The sequence below is a fragment of the Macrobrachium rosenbergii genome, chromosome 6 (genome assembly GCF_040412425.1).
Source record: "Macrobrachium rosenbergii isolate ZJJX-2024 chromosome 6, ASM4041242v1, whole genome shotgun sequence".
Taxonomy (NCBI): Eukaryota; Metazoa; Arthropoda; class Malacostraca; order Decapoda; family Palaemonidae; genus Macrobrachium; species Macrobrachium rosenbergii.
In genome coordinates this window covers 17,491,457-17,513,487 of record NC_089746.1, presented here as the reverse complement: position 1 = coordinate 17,513,487, position 22,031 = coordinate 17,491,457, and the positions used below count along the sequence as shown (strand labels likewise).

At 37.3% G+C, this 22,031-nt stretch overlaps 1 protein-coding gene and 1 long non-coding RNA gene across 4 annotated transcripts in view; one reads left to right on the top strand and one right to left on the bottom strand.

The window, feature by feature from the left end:
• LOC136839247 (uncharacterized) overlaps nucleotides 1-22,031 on the top strand; it is a 131,110-nt gene that overhangs the window by 32,372 nt on the left and 76,707 nt on the right. For both annotated transcript variants that reach the window (XR_010853265.1, XR_010853264.1), the window contains exon 2: nucleotides 4,625-4,697. This is a non-coding gene — a long non-coding RNA (uncharacterized lncRNA). The remainder of the gene's footprint in view (nucleotides 1-4,624; nucleotides 4,698-22,031) is intronic.
• The window catches only part of LOC136839246 (cytochrome c1-like), a 37,886-nt gene that overhangs the window by 6,801 nt on the left and 9,054 nt on the right, over nucleotides 1-22,031 (bottom strand). For both annotated transcript variants that reach the window (XM_067105011.1, XM_067105010.1), the window contains one exon: nucleotides 889-1,063. In XM_067105011.1, coding sequence (XP_066961112.1) covers nucleotides 889-1,063 — 175 coding nt within the window. The remainder of the gene's footprint in view (nucleotides 1-888; nucleotides 1,064-22,031) is intronic.

The following is a 22,031-nucleotide window of genomic DNA, read 5'->3' as shown; positions in this document are numbered from 1 at the left end:
GTGTTAACCTTCCTCAGGAATCACAGCACTAGGACAACCTGACTAGGAAGATCTCTGCACAATCTGGTGTTGTAACGGTAACTGTTACAAGACTTATAACACTCAGACCTACCGTAAAACTAAAATACAGGAAACGAGTAGATATTAATTTATTTTTTTTTAGTTTCCAAAGAAAGTATGTGTTTATGGAGCAGAAAGAAAAGGAAAATTGAGGAGCATCGCAGACGTCTCATTAAATGATAGCAAGAATCCTAAGTCTTTATTCCGGACGGGAGAGAATTCTCCTTTAATTAGTATCATGCGTCTAAGACCTTTTACCGCACAAGTTGATGAAGACAATAGCCACAGTCTTATCAATTAGGCTTTTACTTGGCCTCCTGGTGGATCTGAAGAAACTGGAGAGTCTGATGAGATATTTTCATTACTTGCTAAGATTTAAGGAGTGGAAAGGTGTGATTGGTAACTGTGGATAATTTACAGTATTTTGTTGGATGATACTTCAAAGAATAACCACCTATTTCCGTTGCCTTGTTTCTCACTTGGTGGTTGATTATTTCAGGCCTAAAGACAAGGCCACCCGGTATCGTAACTTGCATGGAACTTGATAAAGCAAATTGCCTAATTTCTAACCTCTTTTAAGTTTTAATATCGTTTGGAGAAAACGTGTCTTCTTAATGCAGAAGCCAAGCTTTAAGGCTCGTGTACCTATGCCAGAAGAAAGATAAGGTAATCCTGCAAAGGCTTTTGTGGGAAGGTATTCAAACAAATGAGAGATAGAAAATCATTATTAAACAGTTGTGAATGGAACAGCTTCTGATGTGTCATACTGAAAAAAAGAAGAATTAAAGAGCAAAATATTCAAAACAGAAGCACGTAAGCAAAACTCACTTCCTGGTGTGGTGGCCTTCCTCTCCTTCTTGGGTGGAGGCGTGTAAACGTCACCCCTGATGGCTGCCCTGGTTCGCCTTCTGCCGGGAGTTTCCTTGTCTTCGAAACCCATCTCCTTCAGCAGGGCTTCTCCTTCGGCAGTTGCCCTTGACACATTGCTGGTTCGGTTCTTTTTCTGAGGAGAGAAAAATGCATTATACAAATGTCATACATTTTCCTTGACTGTGAAATCACAGGATTATAACTAAATTTATAAATGTGCCAGATGGCCACAAGGTGAACCGTTAAACAAAATGGGCTAGGACAGAACAGATATAGAACTGAGAGGTCCGTCTTCTAAGAAATATGACCTAATAGTTGAAGTTACCCTGTTGATCGTATAATAAATAAATCAGAGAAACTCTAGAACACCCATGTAAGCGTTCTCCATGTTATGACTAGATATATATGTACCGTGAAAGAAAGACATATAATGTATTGTTGGAATAATCGGAGACAAAGTCGCACCATAGCTTGATTTTAAAGAGGCTGCTTGAAATCATTCTTGACTTTCTTGGTTGAAAGCCAAAATCTCCCGCTTTCAGTTGTGTTTAGCAAAGTTGATTGAACTACGTGTAATGCTGTACTTAGCAGTTCGGTCATCACCGAGTAGCCCTAAGCTAGTAGTAACCGTTTAACCGATGTTCTCAAACGTTGGATTGTGTCATATTTGCATAACATTGCCTTCCAGAATATTATGTTTGCGATGTTTTTGCATATTTAGTGAACTCAGGCAAAGTTTTTTCTCTTCTATTTTCACTTTTTATTTATTTAATTTTGTTAAATGCCGATGGTTTACTTAGTTATTTTACGAACACTCAGTTATATTTCGATTTTTATTCAATTCTGAACAAGGTGGCTGCTTTAGTAAGACATTTTGGTTGGTTCCATAAAATGTTTGCTGAATATAGAATTAAGGCCAAAGGCCAAGCGCTGGGACCTGTGAGGTCATTCAGCGCTGAAACGGAAATTGTAAAAGGTTTGAAAGGAGTAAAATCTCGCAGTTGCACTATGAATTAATTGTTAGGAGGATGGAAAGGAGGCACAGTAAAAGGAAACGAAAGGGGTTACAGTTAGGGGCCGAAGGCATTCGCACGTCAGGTTCTTAGTAGATTCACTATTACCTGTACTACAGTCAGGTAATTTTTTCTTTACCAGTTATGAAGTGTTTTACTGGTCCACTGCTTCCTTTTCTTACCAATACTGTGCTTTCGTTAAATTTAACCCACTGCAATATTCCACTAATTCCTGCTGACTTTTCCTTGTCTTAGAGACAAAAACTTCTCAACGTGTAATGCATTCAGTCACGTTTTAGATCTGCAACAACTGTATGTTGTCTCCATAAGCAAGCGGTCAGATTGTTTGTTAGATTCAAGTTCAATGAAAAATGCACCACGACTACATTCCTACCACTTAGTACATTTTTATTTTATTTACCAACAGCTCCTTGAACTAAATCACTTCCTATCCCAACCCACTGTCAGCGGAAGCTACCTTGGAAAAATACAGAATTAAAAAGAACGTTGTATTTTTCCTAACATACGAACCTACGCTTTCATGTATGTGGGGTAATCCGCGCTTAAACTCTGTCCCAAGTCCTTATCCAACAGCTGATATTTATATTGCGTGAGCACTGTTAAATCAGATATATTCTTTAGTCATTATTATTATTTTTTCGTCCCAAACCTTCGTTAAGAGGACTTTTTATACTTCAAATGAATGACTGTCAATCTGTACTTTACTTTTGCTCTACAGTACTCGGGTACATTATTCGTCCTTTGTCAAAACATGCCATGTGGAAAATTTCTCACGTTAGCTGAATTCCTCTTTGGCTGTCGAGTCTTTTGGTAAATTCTGGGATGTCTACGGTTCCTGACATCTATCCAAATTTTGGATACAATTTATACTTATCCATGGTCATTCTTAATGTCGGTGAAAATGAGAATTCTGACCTGGTAGTCTCAAAGACATGAATGCTCACATTTTTATTTATTTATTTTTTCTAAATACAAACGAAGAGTTTCTACACAACAAAGGGATGAATCTCAATTTCCTGTTCAAGAAAAACTCAATCGATAATCTATTTGTCCTGTCATCATCTGCCACGCTTACGTGTGCAGCCAACGAAGAAATTGCCTTGTGGTCTTAATATTTCTATAAGAAAACCACTAATTTTTTTCAAACCAATGGATGTTACTAGGTAAGTGTGAATCGGTAAGAGTGATAACGCTTTTAAAAGGGTTTCTGATGAATTGGTAAGAAGGATAAACTATGATTGATTTACTGCGAGCTGGTATAAGTGATAGTGCCTGTAACATTTTTGTTTTGTTTTGAGATGGTAATGATGTTTATGTATCTGTTTTTGAAATGGTAATGGTAATTCTATATCTGTAGCATATTTCCTTCGAAATAGAATGCCACAAAATATTTCAGTTATTTGAAAAAAACCTGTATTGTCTTTCATCACATTCTCCTCCTTTCGCCTCTTTGTTTCAATTCATCATCAGTTAGCAGTCGTTAATTATTTCAAAATGTTTAAGAAGTCTGGCGTGGAAGCTTTAATCCCATGGCTCCAAGTCAACATTATATTTTTAAAAAGGAAAATTCAACTTAATTGTTTCTTGATTATTCTGCTTTAATATACAACGTGATATTAATTTTTTGTTCCTTTCAGTTACTCATCATAATGCTTATGCAGTGATACCATCTTAGTTGAAAAATGATTTATGTTATAGTCACAGGTAGTTGAAAACGCCACTAAATCTCCATAAACAAAGTATACACGTGATGGTTTATTCTAAATATAAAGCAAAATTTTCATTACTTTTCCCACTGAGAGAAAGAGAAAGGAAGACTATGTGTTAGCCTATAGTACGATCACCCACTTCCGGAAGGAATCACTAATGGGAAGGTCGGCTTCATTTTTTTTTTTTTTTTTTTTACTTTTACTTCCATATAGCAGTTTTCCAAGATACTTTGAGTGTAAAGCAAGCACACAATGTTCTACTTCACATCTAAACTTAATTTTCCATCGTTGTTCTTTAGCAGCTGATAATTTTCAGGAATTGTTAGTCGCTCGCTTTCAAACCTACAAAATTTGATATACCAGTATTTCTCCTCCCCATCTATCCCTCTCTTTATAAATCCGAACTCTTCAGTGCACAATTCATTGTTGATCTCCGTACGCCATCTAGCCATCCCTCAATGCTTGTGAATTATACACTATTTTCACCAGCTATTTGTTTTTTTTTTTTCACATTACTGAACCATCTCATAACACACTGATCCATCCTCCTATCCATGCTAACTTTCTACCACTCCTGTGTATATCCACATTTCTCACCCTTTCAATACTTAAGCCACATAACTACACGAACAATTAGTTTTCACAGCTTCAATCGTTTCCTTTCATTCGCAATATTGTCTGCGTAAGTTTACATGTTAGACTTTTTTTTAAGCGCCCTTTGTCACAGTTTATTCTCATTACTTGCTCCGATTTCCATCAGTAGCTAAGTCCAAGATAAGGCCTCCGGTCCTATCTGTTGTCTGAGAGTAGGAGGTAGATTCATGTCAATAAAAACGGCCGAGGTGATATGTAAGCTGTTTTACCTGTCTTGTTCCCCCTTTACATAAATGATATTACTTTATACAATTCATATAATCTGGGCTTACTAATTTTGGTTGTATTTCTCCTTAGGTTTCTCATCATCATCGCTATTCCCAGAGTCCTTTGATATGCCCCAGTGAAGATGTCATCGTCAACTTAGAAGGTAAGGATGTTACTTTTCCTACCTTAGGAGACTTGAGTTAATTTTGTTTATCCCATTTTGTGTATGTTTACATAGTGTTATATTCTGAACACAGGCCAGTTAGTGACTGACTGTTTCTGTGACAGTAATAAAGAGAAAGTCATTCCTCTACATAGTTTTATAATGGTTAGAGGAAACCTGGTCGGTCTACGACTGACAGCTATTGCAGTGGTAATAAACTGTTATTGCAGTGGTAATAAATTGTTAGTTTGGTTGCTCTTAGGAGAGGGAAATATGCATTAGCAATGCTTTCTTTTCAGTCAAGATTTCCCAGTTATGCGCATTTTCACGACTAGCTTCCTCCATTCTCTCTGCATGACCAAAACACCTGAACTGCGCACATGCAAGTCTTGTCACATCTTTATCATATCTTTATGCTTTTTAACCTTCTCTGTCCTCCTTACTTCACTTACAGTTTCTTGAAAATTCACATCCTAAGATTCCACTTTTTTCCAATCATTCGCACTCGACACTCGACACTCCCACTTCACTTTCATTTTAAGAACCTGGCCTAAAATCTCTTCGTGTGCTTGAGGCCCCCCACTCCATCACACTGGTTTCCCATCCAGTGCAGTGATTCAACTCTTTTCGCATTCTCCCACGGTCCCACCATGTGTAACATTTACGCTTTAATGCTTGATGTGTCAACATTCATCATTCTCTCGATTTCATTCATTTACACAAACACACACACTCTGTGTATTATATATATATATATATATATATATATATATATATATATATATATATATATATATATATATATATATATATATAATTTGTCCGTAAGTGTAATTTTTGTAGCTTTCTCGTGGATGGTGATAACTCCTCGTCAGTCTTTATACGGTTCGATGCAGTTCGAAAGATATTTAGGCTATAAGTGTTCGGTTCAGTGCGATTCAAGATAGTTACATGTATTCAGTCGGATGCAGGGAGTCTGTAGTAATAATGCCATTTCAATAATGCGAAAACGGACGTCGGGTTCGATTCTTTTTATGCAACCGTCCTTTGTATTGCCCTTTAGTAGCTACCCTCACTTGGGGAGAGAGAGAGAGAGAGAGAGAGAGAGAGAGAGAGAGAGACAGACAGACAGACTAGACGCAGTGCACATCTCACCAGACTGAAACCGAGAGAGAGAGAGAGAGAGAGAGAGAGAGAGAGAGAGAGAGAGAGATTGGTGCTGGACAGACATAGTGTACGTCTCTCTCTCTCTCTCTTAAACCTTCAGTGGTAGTAGGAAGATAGCCTTGTCTGCTCCAGCCAAACCTCGGTATAGTGGCTTTAAGGGCTTAAGCCATAAACTTTAGTCTTTTTTTCAAGTTAACACTTAAGTTTACGCGAGGTGTTCAATAGAGTCAACAACACAAGCCGCAAACCTTCACGTCGTACATTTTAAGTCTGTAAATAAGACGTCAATCAGGATGAATAAACTTGAAGATTTCACATCCTACTCACGAACCTTGTTATTGTGGTCGTGTATCTAAAACTCTAATGCAGAGAGGCACAATTAACATTAAATTGGCACTGCATACTTGTCAGTAACAGCTTGCATAGAGATTTAAACGATCGCTAGATTATATCGAGGATGGTAGGTTCCACGGTGCTTTATAAACGTAGCACCATCGACCATAACATCCAGCGCGTCTGCTGGGTTCGTCCTGTTCCTTCCTTCCACCTCCTCCTCTTCTCACCCCCCCACACACACACACACACAGAGGCTGGAGACACTAAAATTTGGATGAAGGGGATGTTTGATGGGGTTTCCGGAGCCACACCACCTACTGTGAGAGTGCGAAGAGGTGTGTTCGTGTCAACTGACAGAACTTGGCTCTTTGGTTAATTGAGGTTCTTCTGGCTACGAAATAACGCGAAGAAAATGATTGGTCTCGTTTATTTCCAAGTTACTCTTCTTGGGAAATGCTGTGATGGATCTTCTCTCTCTAACTGATGATTTCTCTGATCAACAGCTTAATCGTCATGATCACTGCTGTAGTTTCCGTAGATAACTAGGTAGCCAAAATAGGACCTGATGCCGCCGAAAACCGTATGATATTTATTTCGCGAAAAACAATTCTTAGCGCCATGCTGGGTGTTCATTATGGTTAACACATAAACCATTAACTCTGTAATATTGTAACACTTTTTAATGAAACATGCAGTCTGTCTAATTTAACTCATACACTTCTACTGGAGGTAACGTAATTAGAACATCTTGTACCATAGCGAATACGCAAATTCAACCTTGATAATCTAATTCATTTTAGGGAGAAGTTGATGGGAATATCAAAGTTTAAAAGTAATATTTTTATCACATTCGGGATGCACCGAATGCTTGAGAACATTATCTCACATGCCAGTCAGAACTGAAGTATATTTAAACAATAACTCACAGAATTAACACACCAGAAACGAAATGCACGTTCAGTGGACTCCTAGGTGACTTGGAAATGGGGTAGTTTAATTTACCCCACCAAATAATCGTAGGTTTTCAGCGGGAAAAGTGTTGCTTCCTGTCACCATATTGTGTGACGCCTTCAAGTGAAATAAATAAAATTTGGTTTACATCATGACATAGCTTGATGGAGAAAGTATTACAAAAAAGATGAACTTGCCTAGTCACCCTAGGGAGACCATGGCAACAATGATGGCCTTACGAGAATCCTGGCAACAGGACCATACAATGTTTCTTTGCCTTGTCTAGGTTACATAGAACTTGTTTTTATAGAAGAGCTGTCTGGTGCTTCCACGACTGGAGATTACATAAGCTGCCAGGGTGCTAGTGCGACCACAAGTCTCTCGTACCTCTCGTCTTTTCACAGCATGTTTCAGGAGGCTGACCCTTTGCTTCCTTTGAACTCAAATATTTTGCTTCCATTTTAGGAGGGCTTCTTAATAATATAGAGGGAGTGACAGGGGAAATTGATCTGCTAACCAAAATGGAGAACTACACAACGCTCTCTCCTCGTAATAGCTCTAAATTTGTTCTAGTGTTTGTGATATCACCAAAAACTGGGCATTTTTCCACTTACACAAGAACTCGGGTAGAATATCTCTTCATAAAGTGCAAGAATGTTGAGATTTCCACTGGACAACAACATTTATGAGCGTCCATTTTTTAAATACAGTTGACTTGATGATTGTGTTAAGCTTCTTGGCTAGCCAAATGGGAGACTGGCAGGACAGTGATAAGTGCAGTTTGATAAACCTAATATCTTGTACAGAACTTACTGTTCTTAGGGATTACAGCCCTTTGATAGCAACACCCCACTCGTCTTAACAAAATAGCCAACACATGAATAATTCGGAGGAGAATATTATTGCCATAATTTATTGCCCCGTTATAGCGTATGGGCTCTATTGCCATGCTGTTAGCCCCAAATCCTGGTTACAGGAAGATTTATGAATGGAGGTTTCATTCAGTCCATCTTTTGCCTTTCCTCTCATTTCAGTAACCAGTTTAGTCTGCTTTAAAATCATTTCCTGTGTTTAACTTTCCAAAACTCATCCGAAGGACTAATCTAGTTCTATTACTCTCAGCTTTGACAGTTACATAATTTATACGAGTCACTGTCAATGTCAGGCATAAAACCTCCCTTGTTTCCTGTTAACCGCAGGTTATTTTCTTTTGTAGTGTTTCTAGTTATAGACAGAGAATCATCACAAAATAGAAATTGGCCCTCACGAAAATATGAAAGGTGGAATATCAGAGAATAAGTGTGATAAAAGACAAAGATAAGGCAGAATCAGCAAGCAACGACCAGACACTTTAAGCATAATGGAAAAACTACTGTGACATCTTCCTTCAAAACGCTTGGAGGCTTGTGACAGAGATCACAGAACCTATTAGTGATTGACTACACAGACTCACGTGCGGTTTTGATGATCATTTCACACTGACAGTATACATAAATACATAATCTTTTAAAGAATCCCAGCTTCACTGATAACCTGCAACCTATTTGGCGTGTGAAGGATGCATTGTGATAAATCTCCAGTCATTCCCTCTGTTCTCACCATAATCAGTGGTGCATCTCAAGTGATGGCTGTGTGCCCATTTTTAGTTATGTGGGAGTTAGTTAGTATTACTCGCAAATATGAAACTTTCATATAACCAACATTTGATCAACGGTAACATTCGCGTTTGCTAGCTACTTAAATTATTCATCAGTTTATAAAAGCCCTGGAAGCAGCCTTCTGTAAATCATAGAATTATACTGAATAAAGTATTATAATCACTGTTATCCAGAGAAATGTATTTTAACTTTATATTCGATGGAAGGGTATAACTAAAGTTCTCTGATATTTTTGAAATCCCTTTTTTATCAGTAAAATATTGCTCCCTAACGGGTGCCTCGCGAAATAAAAGACAAGTTCACCAATACAGTCGGTTGGAGTGCTGAGTCATGGATGAACCCCTTGTAGAAAAACTTCCACAAAATTAGTTCCTATATACGCCTACAAAGAGGGCTCATCAGCAGTGTGTCGAACCCCTCTAAACACACTTTGCCATTTACCTTTGTATGTACACACCTGCACATCAGATGTTCAAGTCCTTCCTAAAGCAAAAACCTCCTACTTGATAACACTTCAAAATCTATCATACTCTGTTCTTTCCACATGACTGAACCATCTTATGACACAATATATCATTACACCCACGTATTTCAAAGCTTCTCACCTTTTGTGTTCCTCGTATGCCATTTTTCTTTCATTTGTTTTCGTCATTTACAGTTCACTTCCATATTTGCTCAAAATCTCTTCATTTATTCCTAACTTTATTTTCTTAGACACTTCTAGTTTCCTTCCAATGTTTTACACGCGTCCTGCTGCCTTAATTATTTCACCTATTTTGTGTTAATTATTTCACCTATTTTGTGACTATTCTTCTCTTCTTTTACTGTCGCTCCAATTATTTATTTCCAAGTATTTATATAAATGTACTACTTCAATTCGTCGACCGTCCACATAAGAATTTGTTATTCCAAGTTCCTGGCTCCTATTTACCCCAGTAACCCTTACTTCACCTCACATTTACTCTCGCTTTAGAAACACTTTCGCCATTTGCAGTTTCTTTTGACCGTCCCCGATCAGTTGTGTCATCTGCCAACAAGAGCTGTTCCACACTCCATCCGCGGCCCATTTTCTTATCCCACAACTTTGCGCCTACTTAAAATCTTATAATTCTTTTCTCTTGCGGTATCACTCCCTCTACAAAGATTAATATCAAACAGCCGTAGGACACACACATATATATGTGTTATATTTTTGGGCTTTATATCACTATTTTTGGGCTTTATATCACTCGTTTCTTTCCAAGTATTATTGTCACAAATATCTTTACGCCTATTATTCATGGTATTGAATACGAATTTGCCAAAAATGCACATAGCAGTGCCGGATAAGGTTTCAACTTTGCTTACGTAAACTTTCCTTGCGTTAAGAATTACATCTTTATATACAAAAAACTTCCGGCCATCGGAAAAGTGTCAGTCTTAAAAACTCGTCGGCGTTGCATTTTTACGCTGATATATAAGTTAGACGAAATATATATGTGCCAAACTAATGACACTTCCGCATAGAAATTGCAACCCACAAAAATGAGAATTATGTCGGAAACTGCACCTGACGTAGACGGGGTTTTCCCTTGGGTTTTTCCACCCGCAAAATTTGTGCGAACCACGTAGTCGAGATGGGAGGGTAATCAAATAAGTAAATAAATCGGAAAATTAGTGTACGAAAGAAAGACAAGAAAAGACCTGAACAGCTTGATCTTCGACCTTTTGACACACATTGACACACGGATGTCAGGGGGAAGTGGGTATTGAAAAGCAACTGCAGTTTCGAGTTTTTGAGCGTTCAATAGAATCATTAATTCGGAAGAAAAGGTGTGAATAGAGCTTTTGTATCTCAAAAACAGATACTATTTAAAAAAACAAAAAGACATCGGGAATGTCACTGCAATGAAATTTGATGGCAAAATGTATCGGGAAGAATTCCCATCAACGAAATGGAAATTGGGATCAAATTCCATTTGGCCGTCATGTCGAAAAGTCCACTCGATCGTAATTGGCTGACTTTCCACCTGACAATGATTTCCTGTTCTAGCATCATTGAAATTCGGAAAATGTTCAGCTTTGCAGACTAACTTTTTATTTTGCAAGTTCTGGTAACCCCTAGACTGGCGATAACCACTGCTACGGTGGGTATTTGTAAACTATTTTGACTTTTGCATACCACTAACTAAAATGAACAAGAATCTTTCTGCTTATCCGACCGCTCTCTGAAAATGTGCTCGATTTTGTACAGCTTCAGTTAGCTAAACTTTCTGACCTTTTTTTTTTTTAAAAAATCTTAGTCGACTCTGCGTAATTTAACGTATGTCATGCGACTGTTTTATGTGTATTTTATTTCAAACCCCTCACGTTTTGTTTCGTCCAACCGTCTCCTTTTTTTACTGGTGTGATTTTTTTCAACTGCCATTAACGTTCCTTCATTTCCACCAGCCTTTTTCGTCATCTGTCCGTGTGATAAGAGCCACCTCCCTTCATTTCAGAGTACGGCGTAATTGTGAGCTGCTCTCATTTTTACTGGCGTGATTTCTCCAAGCGCAAAATCATCTTCATCGCCATTATACTGTTATAGCATATTCTTTATATTCTTGTCATATTCTGCGCCATTAACTGAATTGCTTTAACCTTACTGAAGAAGTATATTTATATAATTCTGTTGACTGTAGCATATCCTTGCTTTCTGTGAATTAATGCTATAGTCAGCCTTACCGATGAAGTGTTCTTAACAATTCAGTTTTTTTTCTTTTCTTTTCTTTTTATCTCTGTTCTTGTTACACCCGTAATTCTTGCTCGGTGATAAGTGAAATATTCTTGGCTGCCCAAGGACAAGAAATAGGGATTACATTAAAGACAAACTCACCCCACCACCTCGTTACATCTTATTTTGCTTGTTCGGCTGTTCGTTTTTTACAGTAATGCAGACTGCAATTTAGTTCTTGTTATTAGTTTGTGTACCCTTCTTGTGAGCAAGAAGTTGGCGGAAAATGTGTTATATATATTATATATATATATATATATATATATATATATATATATATATATATATATATATATATATATATATATATATATATATATACATATATATATATATATATATATATATATATATATATATATATATATATATTTTATATATATATATATTTATATGTATATAAAGGAAACGTTTTCCCCTTATAAGTGAGGGTGGCTTTAGGAAAAACAGAGTAAACTGCAACATTCATCTTTCACTGCACAATCAAAGATGACACCCCGTGCAGAAAAGTTCCACAATATTAGCCACATGTATATATACTGTATATATATGTGTGTGTATATACACACACACACACACACACACAAACATATATATATATATATATATATATATATATATATATATATATATATATAAATTATATATATATCCCCCTCTCCAAGACTGCAGTTAGGATTCTTGTTCCTTACCCCACAGACAAGCGTTCGGATCCACATACTCCCAATAAGAGCATCGAGAGAGAGAGAGAGAATATGAAGGATGGGGTGTGATGTGGGCGGTCTTTGCATGGCAAAGGTTGCGGTAGCCGTTTGGAAGGATACGGGGGGGGGGGTGGGGGGGGAAGGGCAAGAGGGAGAGGGGAAGAGTAGCTTTTCAACCCCCCCACCTCCATTTTCAGCGACGAGATCAATACACTATGAGCAGCAAACCCTGGAGAGAGAGAGAGAGAGAGAGAGAGAGAGAGAGTACATTTTTTCTGCTGCTAAGGACAGAAACCTGCGAATAAGAAAAGGTGTCAAGGAAGAAGCTTAACTTTTTTGTCCTTATCTTTAGTGAATGACAACAAACGACCATTTTCCGTACTTTGGGTACACATAAATCTCTTAGGAAATGCAGAGCCTAATTGCCATTCCTACATGCAGGGGCGTAGGGTTCGAACTGTATAAAGTGCAGTTTGTAGGGTATAGCAAAGGGGAAGGGACAATGCTGGAGGGGCGTTCCAGACGGACCCAACGCGCAGTTAGTGTATTTTATCCTTTTTTGTATGATTTTTTAGATCCTAAAAAGGGGACGAAAAATGTAGTGAGTGCAAAAAAAAAAGACGAGCGTACTATATAAATAACCGAAAAAACTTAATATTTTTTTGTGATGCACTGGAAATTGGGGTCAGCTGTAGATTTTTTTTTTTTTATCGTAGTAGGATTCTGAGAACTGCATCCTTCTGGAAACAAGCTCCTGTAGAGATTTTATGAAATGTAACCCTCTTGCTTGTGAAGGTAACTAAGTATTTGTCAAAAAAGTATTCAGATTTCTTGCCACAAAAATGTTCTTTAACGAGGCCCACTATACCTTCTTTCCAAAATTCCTTCTGTTATCTACTAAATAATAACAGAAGGAATGGAGCAAAAAAAGTTTATTTTTTTCTAGTATATATTTTTCACCGTCCAGAATATGGTAGTTGCTAGTATTGAGCATTACCTTGCCAATGCTGCCATATTAAGATCATGTTTTAGAGGGGAGCCTTAGTATGTTTGGTAAAAATAGACTCAGCTGGGGAAGCAAAGTTCACCAGGTACACAAGATTGGAACTTATCGAGGTTCTGTTAGAAAACATACCGTCATCATCACAATAACTTGTTTGTTATTGAGAAGTTAAATGGGGATTTTAACAATGAGTCAGTTCTCAGTCTTAAAAATGCCAATCTCCTTCAACTAGCTCTTAATAGGTAGCAAGGAATTCGCTAGCCAATTGCTATTACTCTATGCTTTGCAGAGCGTCCATATCCATACATTATTCATGTACTGGCTGATGGCTAGTGATTTTAATGCACCATACCCCAAGTTAGAATATTGCCTTGTAGAGGGTTGTAAACACTTTAGGATGAAATTCCCCCTAAATGGCGGATGAATCTTTTTAGGCCTATGACGTGCACATACATCCAATCACTCTAGATTTACTCAAGACTTTTACTTATGGTAGTATGTGGTGAAATCTGGTGTTGTCCTAAGATGTTCCATTGGTTGGAGGTGCACTATATCTCAAGGCAGAGAAGCTTACTATAAAGGATCACGGACCCATGGAAGGGAGGAAATGCCTCTTAAATGCAGATGAGCCTCTTTTCTTGATGTGGGATGCTGTGAAAACAAAACCTGACATTCTCACCACTCTGCGTAGTCTGGAATATATCAAATGGCTTGGGGCATGGGGTTTTTAGCTTCATACCCTTTACTGATATTGAAGTCATTAGGGGATTTGTTCAAGGAGGAAAAGCTAGTTGTCATAGGCTTTATCGGGACAATGTGAAAGGGCAGTGGGAGTGTGTAGGAAAGACAAGTGACTGTGTCTGTGGTTAAACTGGAAAGTGTAGCTGTGGGGAAGGGAATATGTGTGTGGTATGAAGATTCTGGGTATGGTGGAAAGAGTGCAAATGTGTCAGCTTAATGATAACAATATTATACTTAATCATTAATATATATGAATGGTATTCTCAATAACTGCCTTTAGCATCTACCAAGAAAACTGACGTTTGTGAAGATCTCGGGTGTGAAAACAAATCAATGATCTGATTACACCACTATAATTCGCTTTGATTTCCATCCAAAATGAAGAGCCCTTAGACACTGAGCAAAGGACCCTTAAGAATCAAACAGGGCTCGTCGGATAGACAGACGGGTCTATTATACTGTTAATTAGTGTATTAGTATTCATATACAAATATGTAAGACTAAGTTTGCCAGGAAAGTTGTGATAGTGTTTATATGGTCCAGGAATAGAAAAGAGTGAGTGAAAGAGTGACATATATCGTTTTTACAATTCCAAATCTGCGCCTGGTTAGGCTTAGAGAATATGGGAGGGTGACTGTGCTTGGTGATAGGTTATTTCAGTACAAAGGTAGGTGCCAGCGAGATAGCTAGGCTAGTTGGTAAGAAAGAGGTCCCTGCTATAAGTGAGAATGGAGAGTGTCTGGTGGCGATGTTTTTAAAGTGCCTGATTCTTAAATAAAAATATTCATAAACATATTTTGGAAAGCGAAATTGCGAGAATTTGTAGGTTATTTGTTTGTTTATAGTAAATGGAAGAAGTTGATGGATATAATGACGGTAAAAAGAGACTCATCATTTGTTGAAAAGGAAAGTCAAAGCACCTTTAAGGCTAAGGTAGAGTGGAGAAGATGGTAATTTATCTGGTATTGTAATTCAAATATGTTAATTTGTTAAGAAGTGAGACCATATAAGGATAAAATGGAAGGAAATCGGGCCAGTGTTGTCGACGTGAAGGTGGAAAGGGTAGAGGAGTAGTAGTGTGTTTGTGGGTGTAGGAGGGCGGAAAGAGGGAATTAAAACAGCAATTGGTGGGATGGGGAAAGGAAAAAAATGGTTATCTGAGGAGCAGTTATCAGAAAAAATGATGGATAGGGTATAGAAGGCAGTGGGAGTATGGAAAAAAGGCATGTAAAAAAACAGATGAGAGAAAGTGAGCAAGAACTCAAATGAAAAGAATAATTTATGCTTTAGAGAAGTAAATGCAGTGGAAAACGATCATTTATATCTAAAGAAAATGCAGAGCATAAGTAAATGAATCAACGGGAATTCAGATTTGAAGATTTGTTGAAGGCGAAAGACCCAATGAAGGGATAGAGCTGAATGGTGCAAGTGTGGAAATGATTAGTTAGTATGGGTGCTTGTGGAAGTGGTTGTTGAGGATATACAGAGGCAGTTATGAGATTGATGGGATTACAAGTACAATGCTGCAGTAAGGGAGTGATAATGTAGTCTAGTGGCTGACCAGAGTTTGCAAGGGATATTTGGATGAGGTAAAATTCCATTAGGAGTGTGTGTGAGTGGAATAATTGTTCCATTGCATAAAGTAAAAGTTATTGAAGCAACTGAAAGACCTATTGGGGGATCATTTACTTTTTATACCTACCAAGGTGTGTAGTTGGATTTTGATTAAGAAAGTATGACAGAGGAAAGGAAGATTGACAGTGGAAGATCGTTGTGGGTTTGGACAAGATGGTGTTTGCCGATTAAGTTTGTTAGGAAACGGTTATATGGTAAGTGTAAAAGTCAGCAGAAAATTTTGCATATGGTGTACATGAACCTAGAAAAGCCTTATGATAGGATTTATACAAAAGTAACATGGTGAGTGTTGAAGACGTGTGGTACAGTATAGAAAATAGATGGCCTAGAATGATCTTAAGTTTTTACGAAGGAAGTAAAGCATGTTTGAATAAGTAGACAGGAGAGTGACTGTTTAGGTGCAAAAGTGGGATTGAGACAAGGGTGCGCTAGTCTCCTTGGGTGCGTAAAATCTTTATGGATGGTATGATGTTTGCAGCAAGTACAGTTATGATTGGGGCTAGTTTGTAAGTATTTGTACGAGAATTTTAAGAATAAATGTAAGCAAGACTTAGATTAGAAGGGTAAGTGGAGATCAGAAAGATGGAGCAATGAATATTGGTGTGAATGGTGGCAGAATGGAATTAGTTGGCTTGTATAGGTATTTAGTTATAAATATAATGGTGATAGGATGAGAGAGAGAATCAAGCCACGGAATGGGAAAAAAAGAAAAAGAAAATAGCAGAGTATGTGCAGAAGACTGGAAAGAAATCTGGAGTATTTATACAAGTTGACCTTGTATCATGTATAGTAATGAAAGAAAAAAGATTGGGCAGTTTAGATGAATTGTTTTGCATAGTATATAGTATGGGAAACACTGAATGGATAAAAATCGGGAAAAGCCTTAGAAATGGTTACAAGTTTAGTGTAAGTGGAAGGGCTGATCGGATCATCTTGAGATGGTTGGTGAAAAGAGCAAAACTAAGTGAATGATGACGTAATTGTAGGGGAATTGAAATGCTAATGAGCCATTTGCACTGTTATATATTGTGTAAGTTTTTACACAGGGGTTTATCTACAATTCAGCAGTTAGTTTAAATTGGCAATGACAGTTGTGTTTACTGTGTACATATATATATATATATATATATATATATATATATATATATATATATATATTATATAATCTCTTGCCATACTAATGGATTTCCGGTTAATGCCGATTTTTAGTTATACATTTTCATGAAGAGCTCTTTACACTAGCAACGTAAGACTGCTATAACTTTCCCCATGAACGCGATCAATATCATATCGGAACTTGGTTTTAATCTTTAATAAACTACTAGCTCATTTAGATAGTCGAGATTTTTATGACATTAATGGAGACAGAACTTCGTCCCTCTTGTGTACACTTTATAAAGTCAGCGACCTGCACACGAATGCTACAAGAAAATGGCATCTTTGGATAAAAATATTATACTTAATAATTAATATATATGAATGGTATTCTCAACAACTGCCTTTAGCATCTACCAAGAAAACTGACGTTTGTGAAGATCTCGTGTGTGAAAACAAATCAATGATCTGATTACACCACCATAATTCGCTTTGATTTCCATTCAAAATGAAGAGCCCTTGGACACCGAGCAAAGGACCCTTAAGAATCAAACAGGGCTCGTCGGATAGAGAGGCGGGTCTATTATACTGTTAATTAGTGTATTAGTATTCATATACAAATATGTTTAAATATGATAACTTGAATGGATGCAAATGTACGAATTATATATATATATATATATATATATATATATATATATATATATATATATATATATATATATATATATATATATGTGTGATATGATGTAAGGGAGCAGTGTGTGTGTGTGTGTGTGTTTTGTTGTCCTGTGTGTGTGTGTGTAAACCACAAGAGTTTAATTTCTGAGCAGTCAAACGGTCGGGGTAACACAACGGGGCCCTTCTTTTCAATAGTATGATATTAATTTTGACGGAATATTTATCACTCATTTTGACGCAAGCTGGATTTTGAGAAAACGCAACCAAAACATTTCCTGACAATTCAGTTATCTGAGCGTTCAGGGAAAAACCACAAGAGTTTAAGGGTTTTGGAGCACAGCGTTAAAGTCGTGTTTCTTCCGGTCGTAGTAAAATGTGAGGCTAGTAAAACTTAACACACGATCCCCGAGTTCCCGAGGCTCTTTTTAGGGGTTTAATAGCCTTATGATATTAATTTTGACGGAATATTTATCAGATTGTCACGTACAGGCAACCTTGTCTGTGCAAGATCTTTTTTTTATTTGTTAGTATATTTGTATTTATTTGACCATATACTTGTAAATGCATACTACAGTACGCATACTTGAACATACTTGTGTATGTCAGTGATTATTAAAAGGAGATTTAACCTGTAAATCTAGCATAGCTCATAACTATTATAAGTTACCTCCGTCATTCAAAACCAGTGAAGCAAAATGTCAAACGATTAACTGACAGATATCATAGTAATGCCTGCTCATTGAATGCCACTGAAAACATTCCAAACATAAAATAATGGAAATTCGTTGCGTCTTCAAAACGTGCTTCAATCTCACTCCCACGAAGAAAAGAATAATATAAACAGATGAATAATAAACGATAAGAAATTCAGTTGTACACGCAGAAGTTCCACTTTGTTGACTGAAGGCGCGCACAAACAAACCACTATTTGCACTGGGGGACACTCTCGGACCCACGTGCGTCATCGTTGGAGGTTCGAGGGGCCCTGCCTATTTAGCAGGAAGTGAGGAAGCCCAAATGCAGCAGCTTCAATCCTCGTCCGAGCAGCTGATGTCACACCAGCACAAATAGCAATGGTAACAGATGTTACAAGGACGGCAAAACCTTATATATATATATATATATATATATATATATATATATATATATATATATATATATATATATATATATATATATATATATATATATATATATATAGTCTCCATCAGACACACATTACTTATCATACCAACTCGCTCGTCTAATCAACGGTTAAAGCTTTTAGTGGACTGCGTGGGGCAGTATAGTTGTGAATAAATGATTTAACAAACGACGGGGGTTGTAGTCAGATCCGGAACGCTTTGAATATCCTTTCACTTGTTTTGTCTCTTCGAAATCTCCATGTCTGTATTTTCGTCCTTTTCTCTCTCCCTCTCTCTTCCTATTTTCATTCCGACAAGTCTCAATCAGAGCTCCTTCCCAAGGGCCCCAACCGTGGCGTGATGATGTCAGACGCGGGCAACGTTGCCAAGGCAAGTCCATTCAGCACTCTTCAGGAGTTTTGTGTAACCAGCCATCTACACCCTCCCCCCAAAAAAAAATCAACCCCCCCCCTATGGAGTGGGATCTGCAATTCATTCGTTGGCGTTGAAAATGCCTGTTGAGAAAAGGGGTGAAGATGGAGGGGGAAGCCTGAGGCTAAATTTTCTTTGATTGAGTTTCGGTTATCCTGCCAGAGCCGACATTTTCGTACCCAAAGCCTGTACAATGAAAAGATCCAAACAAATGGAATATTACTTGGTGAAAATATTCACATTTAAGTTTTTTTTTTTTACTTCACAGACGAGTTGCCAATATTTGCAGTATGTACACTTCAAAATGAAAGCGGTAAATGTCTGCGTACAGAAACATTTTCACCACTTTCTCCTGAGGATAATACCTCATATCTTATTTTAAAAAAATACTACGCCGACGTTTTCATTCTTATCCAAGCTCCATTGTGATTCACTCTCTTTCTCTTTTTTACAATTCTACGTCCACAATGCATACTGCATTGCCCATTTAAGTGCAAAGTGTCTTTAGTAATGTAGTCAATAAGTATCGTCATGAGAAATATTGTCGCTCTTTGCATCTTTTTTTTTTTCCATGAGCCATTCCTTCTAAATGAGCAGTTAGCCATGAGCGACACTGGTCTTAATCTGAGCACAGCTTCCAGCATTACACGATTGATTTATAGTTACGATTTCGTACTTACTTTGGAATAATTAGCGTCGACGTACTTGAGTACAAAAAATGTGCGGAAAAAAAATGGCCGCTATGCTAAGGAACAAAACATCAGAATTTTACGTCTGTGTTACCCCTAGGCTAGCAGCTACTTTTGTTTTCTTGTGGGGTACTCATACCCAAAAACCCAGACCATTACATCTTCCCCCTGCCCCATCTCACCCCTGCGATGTAACCGGGAGAATGCACAAGTCCAAAACAATATTGATCAGGTGATTCGTGAATTACGGGAAACAAATTGATAAATAAAAATTACATCTGTATACTACCCTGTTATTCACTTTTTTTTTTTAATTTAAATAATGATATTTATATACTACCGGCATTTGTTTGTATAAGGAAGAGGCTTGTGTATGTACACCCGTTTGCGTTCTATCATTTGTAAGCACAATTCCGGATTGTTTCGTCATCCCTGTTGGAATTTTGTCTCTCATGTGTAGCCAGTCTGTTTCCTCATGCATAGTTGTCTCATGTGTCAAGTCCTTGATTGTATATGACTTCATACCTGAAGCAGTGAAATATTTTAAGAGAGATCGCTCTTATACTATGCAAGTATTCGCCAAGAAGCAGTTTCCCTCAGAAAGAGGGTAGCTGATGAGGAGAAAATTGTCACGTTCAGCCTTTAATCGCAGAATCATGAATGAAATCTCTATGAAGTAAAGTTTTCAAAAGCAGCCACAAACTATCCTTACAAACAGACTCCTTATCAGCACATGAACCCTATAAAATCATTGGGCTGTTCGCCCCTATCTTGCTTGTGTTCATACTTCCTATATAATATAGCCCAGTTTTTCCTAAACCTCCTCTGTCTTATCTAGGCAGCACCTTTTGGTTTCATTTTCCTCCCAAATCTTTCGAACTTGACATTAGTACCTAGTTCTCCATTCTCTCCATACGACCAAACCACCCCAAACTAATCCAAGCAATCTTTTCATCACTGCTAACCTACATACCCCATTTTTGTCGTATCTCAATTATCAGTCCTTTCTGTTTTTTTTTTTTTTTTTTTTTTTTTTGACTTCATATAGTGCTTAAACAGTCCATGTTAGGAGCTTAGCTCATTCAACACGCTTTCGCAGAGTTGACTGAACAAGCCTTTCACACGTCCCAGTGTGTGCTTCCAGGTCACTTTCCTGGTAACAAATGGTGTCCCTTTCATTGCTTTCTTATCTTATTTTTCTAATCTAATCCTACCATACGTCATCCATAAGTTTGGAACTTTTCTCTCATCTAGTCATGCCTGCATGTTGAAATGCCTTACACACCCAAGATAACGTCATGGGCCTGTTTACCCAATCTAACTCGAAGTGTTTTCGTTGTCTCTTCTCGTTTCGATAGAAAAATTTTCCAGTTCCCTTCTCGGCTATGTAACGGGTCTTATTAAAAAGGAATGCTGACAAGTCGAGTCTAGATAAGTTGACTTTAAAAATACACCTTGCATATATATATATATATATATATATATATATATATATATATATATATATATATATATATATATATATATATAATGCGTGGTTATATTAGTCAGTTCCCAGATAACTGGCTTATCCTTCGTCAAGTGAATACCAATGATCGGTGTCCCAACTGGTCTTACCGTAATAAAATATACGTCAGCCCAATAATAATAATAATCCATTATATTATTCAAATAGTACTGAATGTATATTTCTGTTTTCCTTGCAGAAGGAGAAAAAGAAGACTAGAGGATTCAGCAGTGGCTGTGATTATAGGTCTTGTAATTCTAGAAGGACGGCAGAGTCACAGTGACTTAAATCAGGTTTCCGTTAACCAAATATGAGCAGTTAAAGTTTCAGACGACAGAAAATAAGTAAAGCATAAACTTGAGAATAATGCACCGTCCATGATTACGTACACATATTTAGTTTAACGCAAGAGTGAAACACAATTCTCTACATTGACATAAAGAAAAAGACAAAATGAACAAACATTGCAGAATGAAAACAAATAAACAAAAGTGTGCGACACCCAATACACTGAGATTTTACAGTCACACTTTCGTGCTCACAGTTGTAAAAAAAAATATCCTCAACCATGTAAAAATTACATAATGAAAAATGTATTAATAGCAGACCATAAACTCGAAAGTGAGATTTCTCTCATTTGAGCAATTTAGCTTCTTCAGCCTAAAAATAGTATAAGTATTTTGTAGGAAGGTTATTTAATTCAAAATTAATGAATTAAAGGAAAATGAAGAAAGGGCTTTAACAAGAAATATCTTTATTTTGGGTGGAAGCCTTGTGACGGTAAAGAGGGCACTATAACCGCCGGAGTATTTCACCTGTTCGAATCCGAATATATCATGCTGTTTATCTCTTTTGC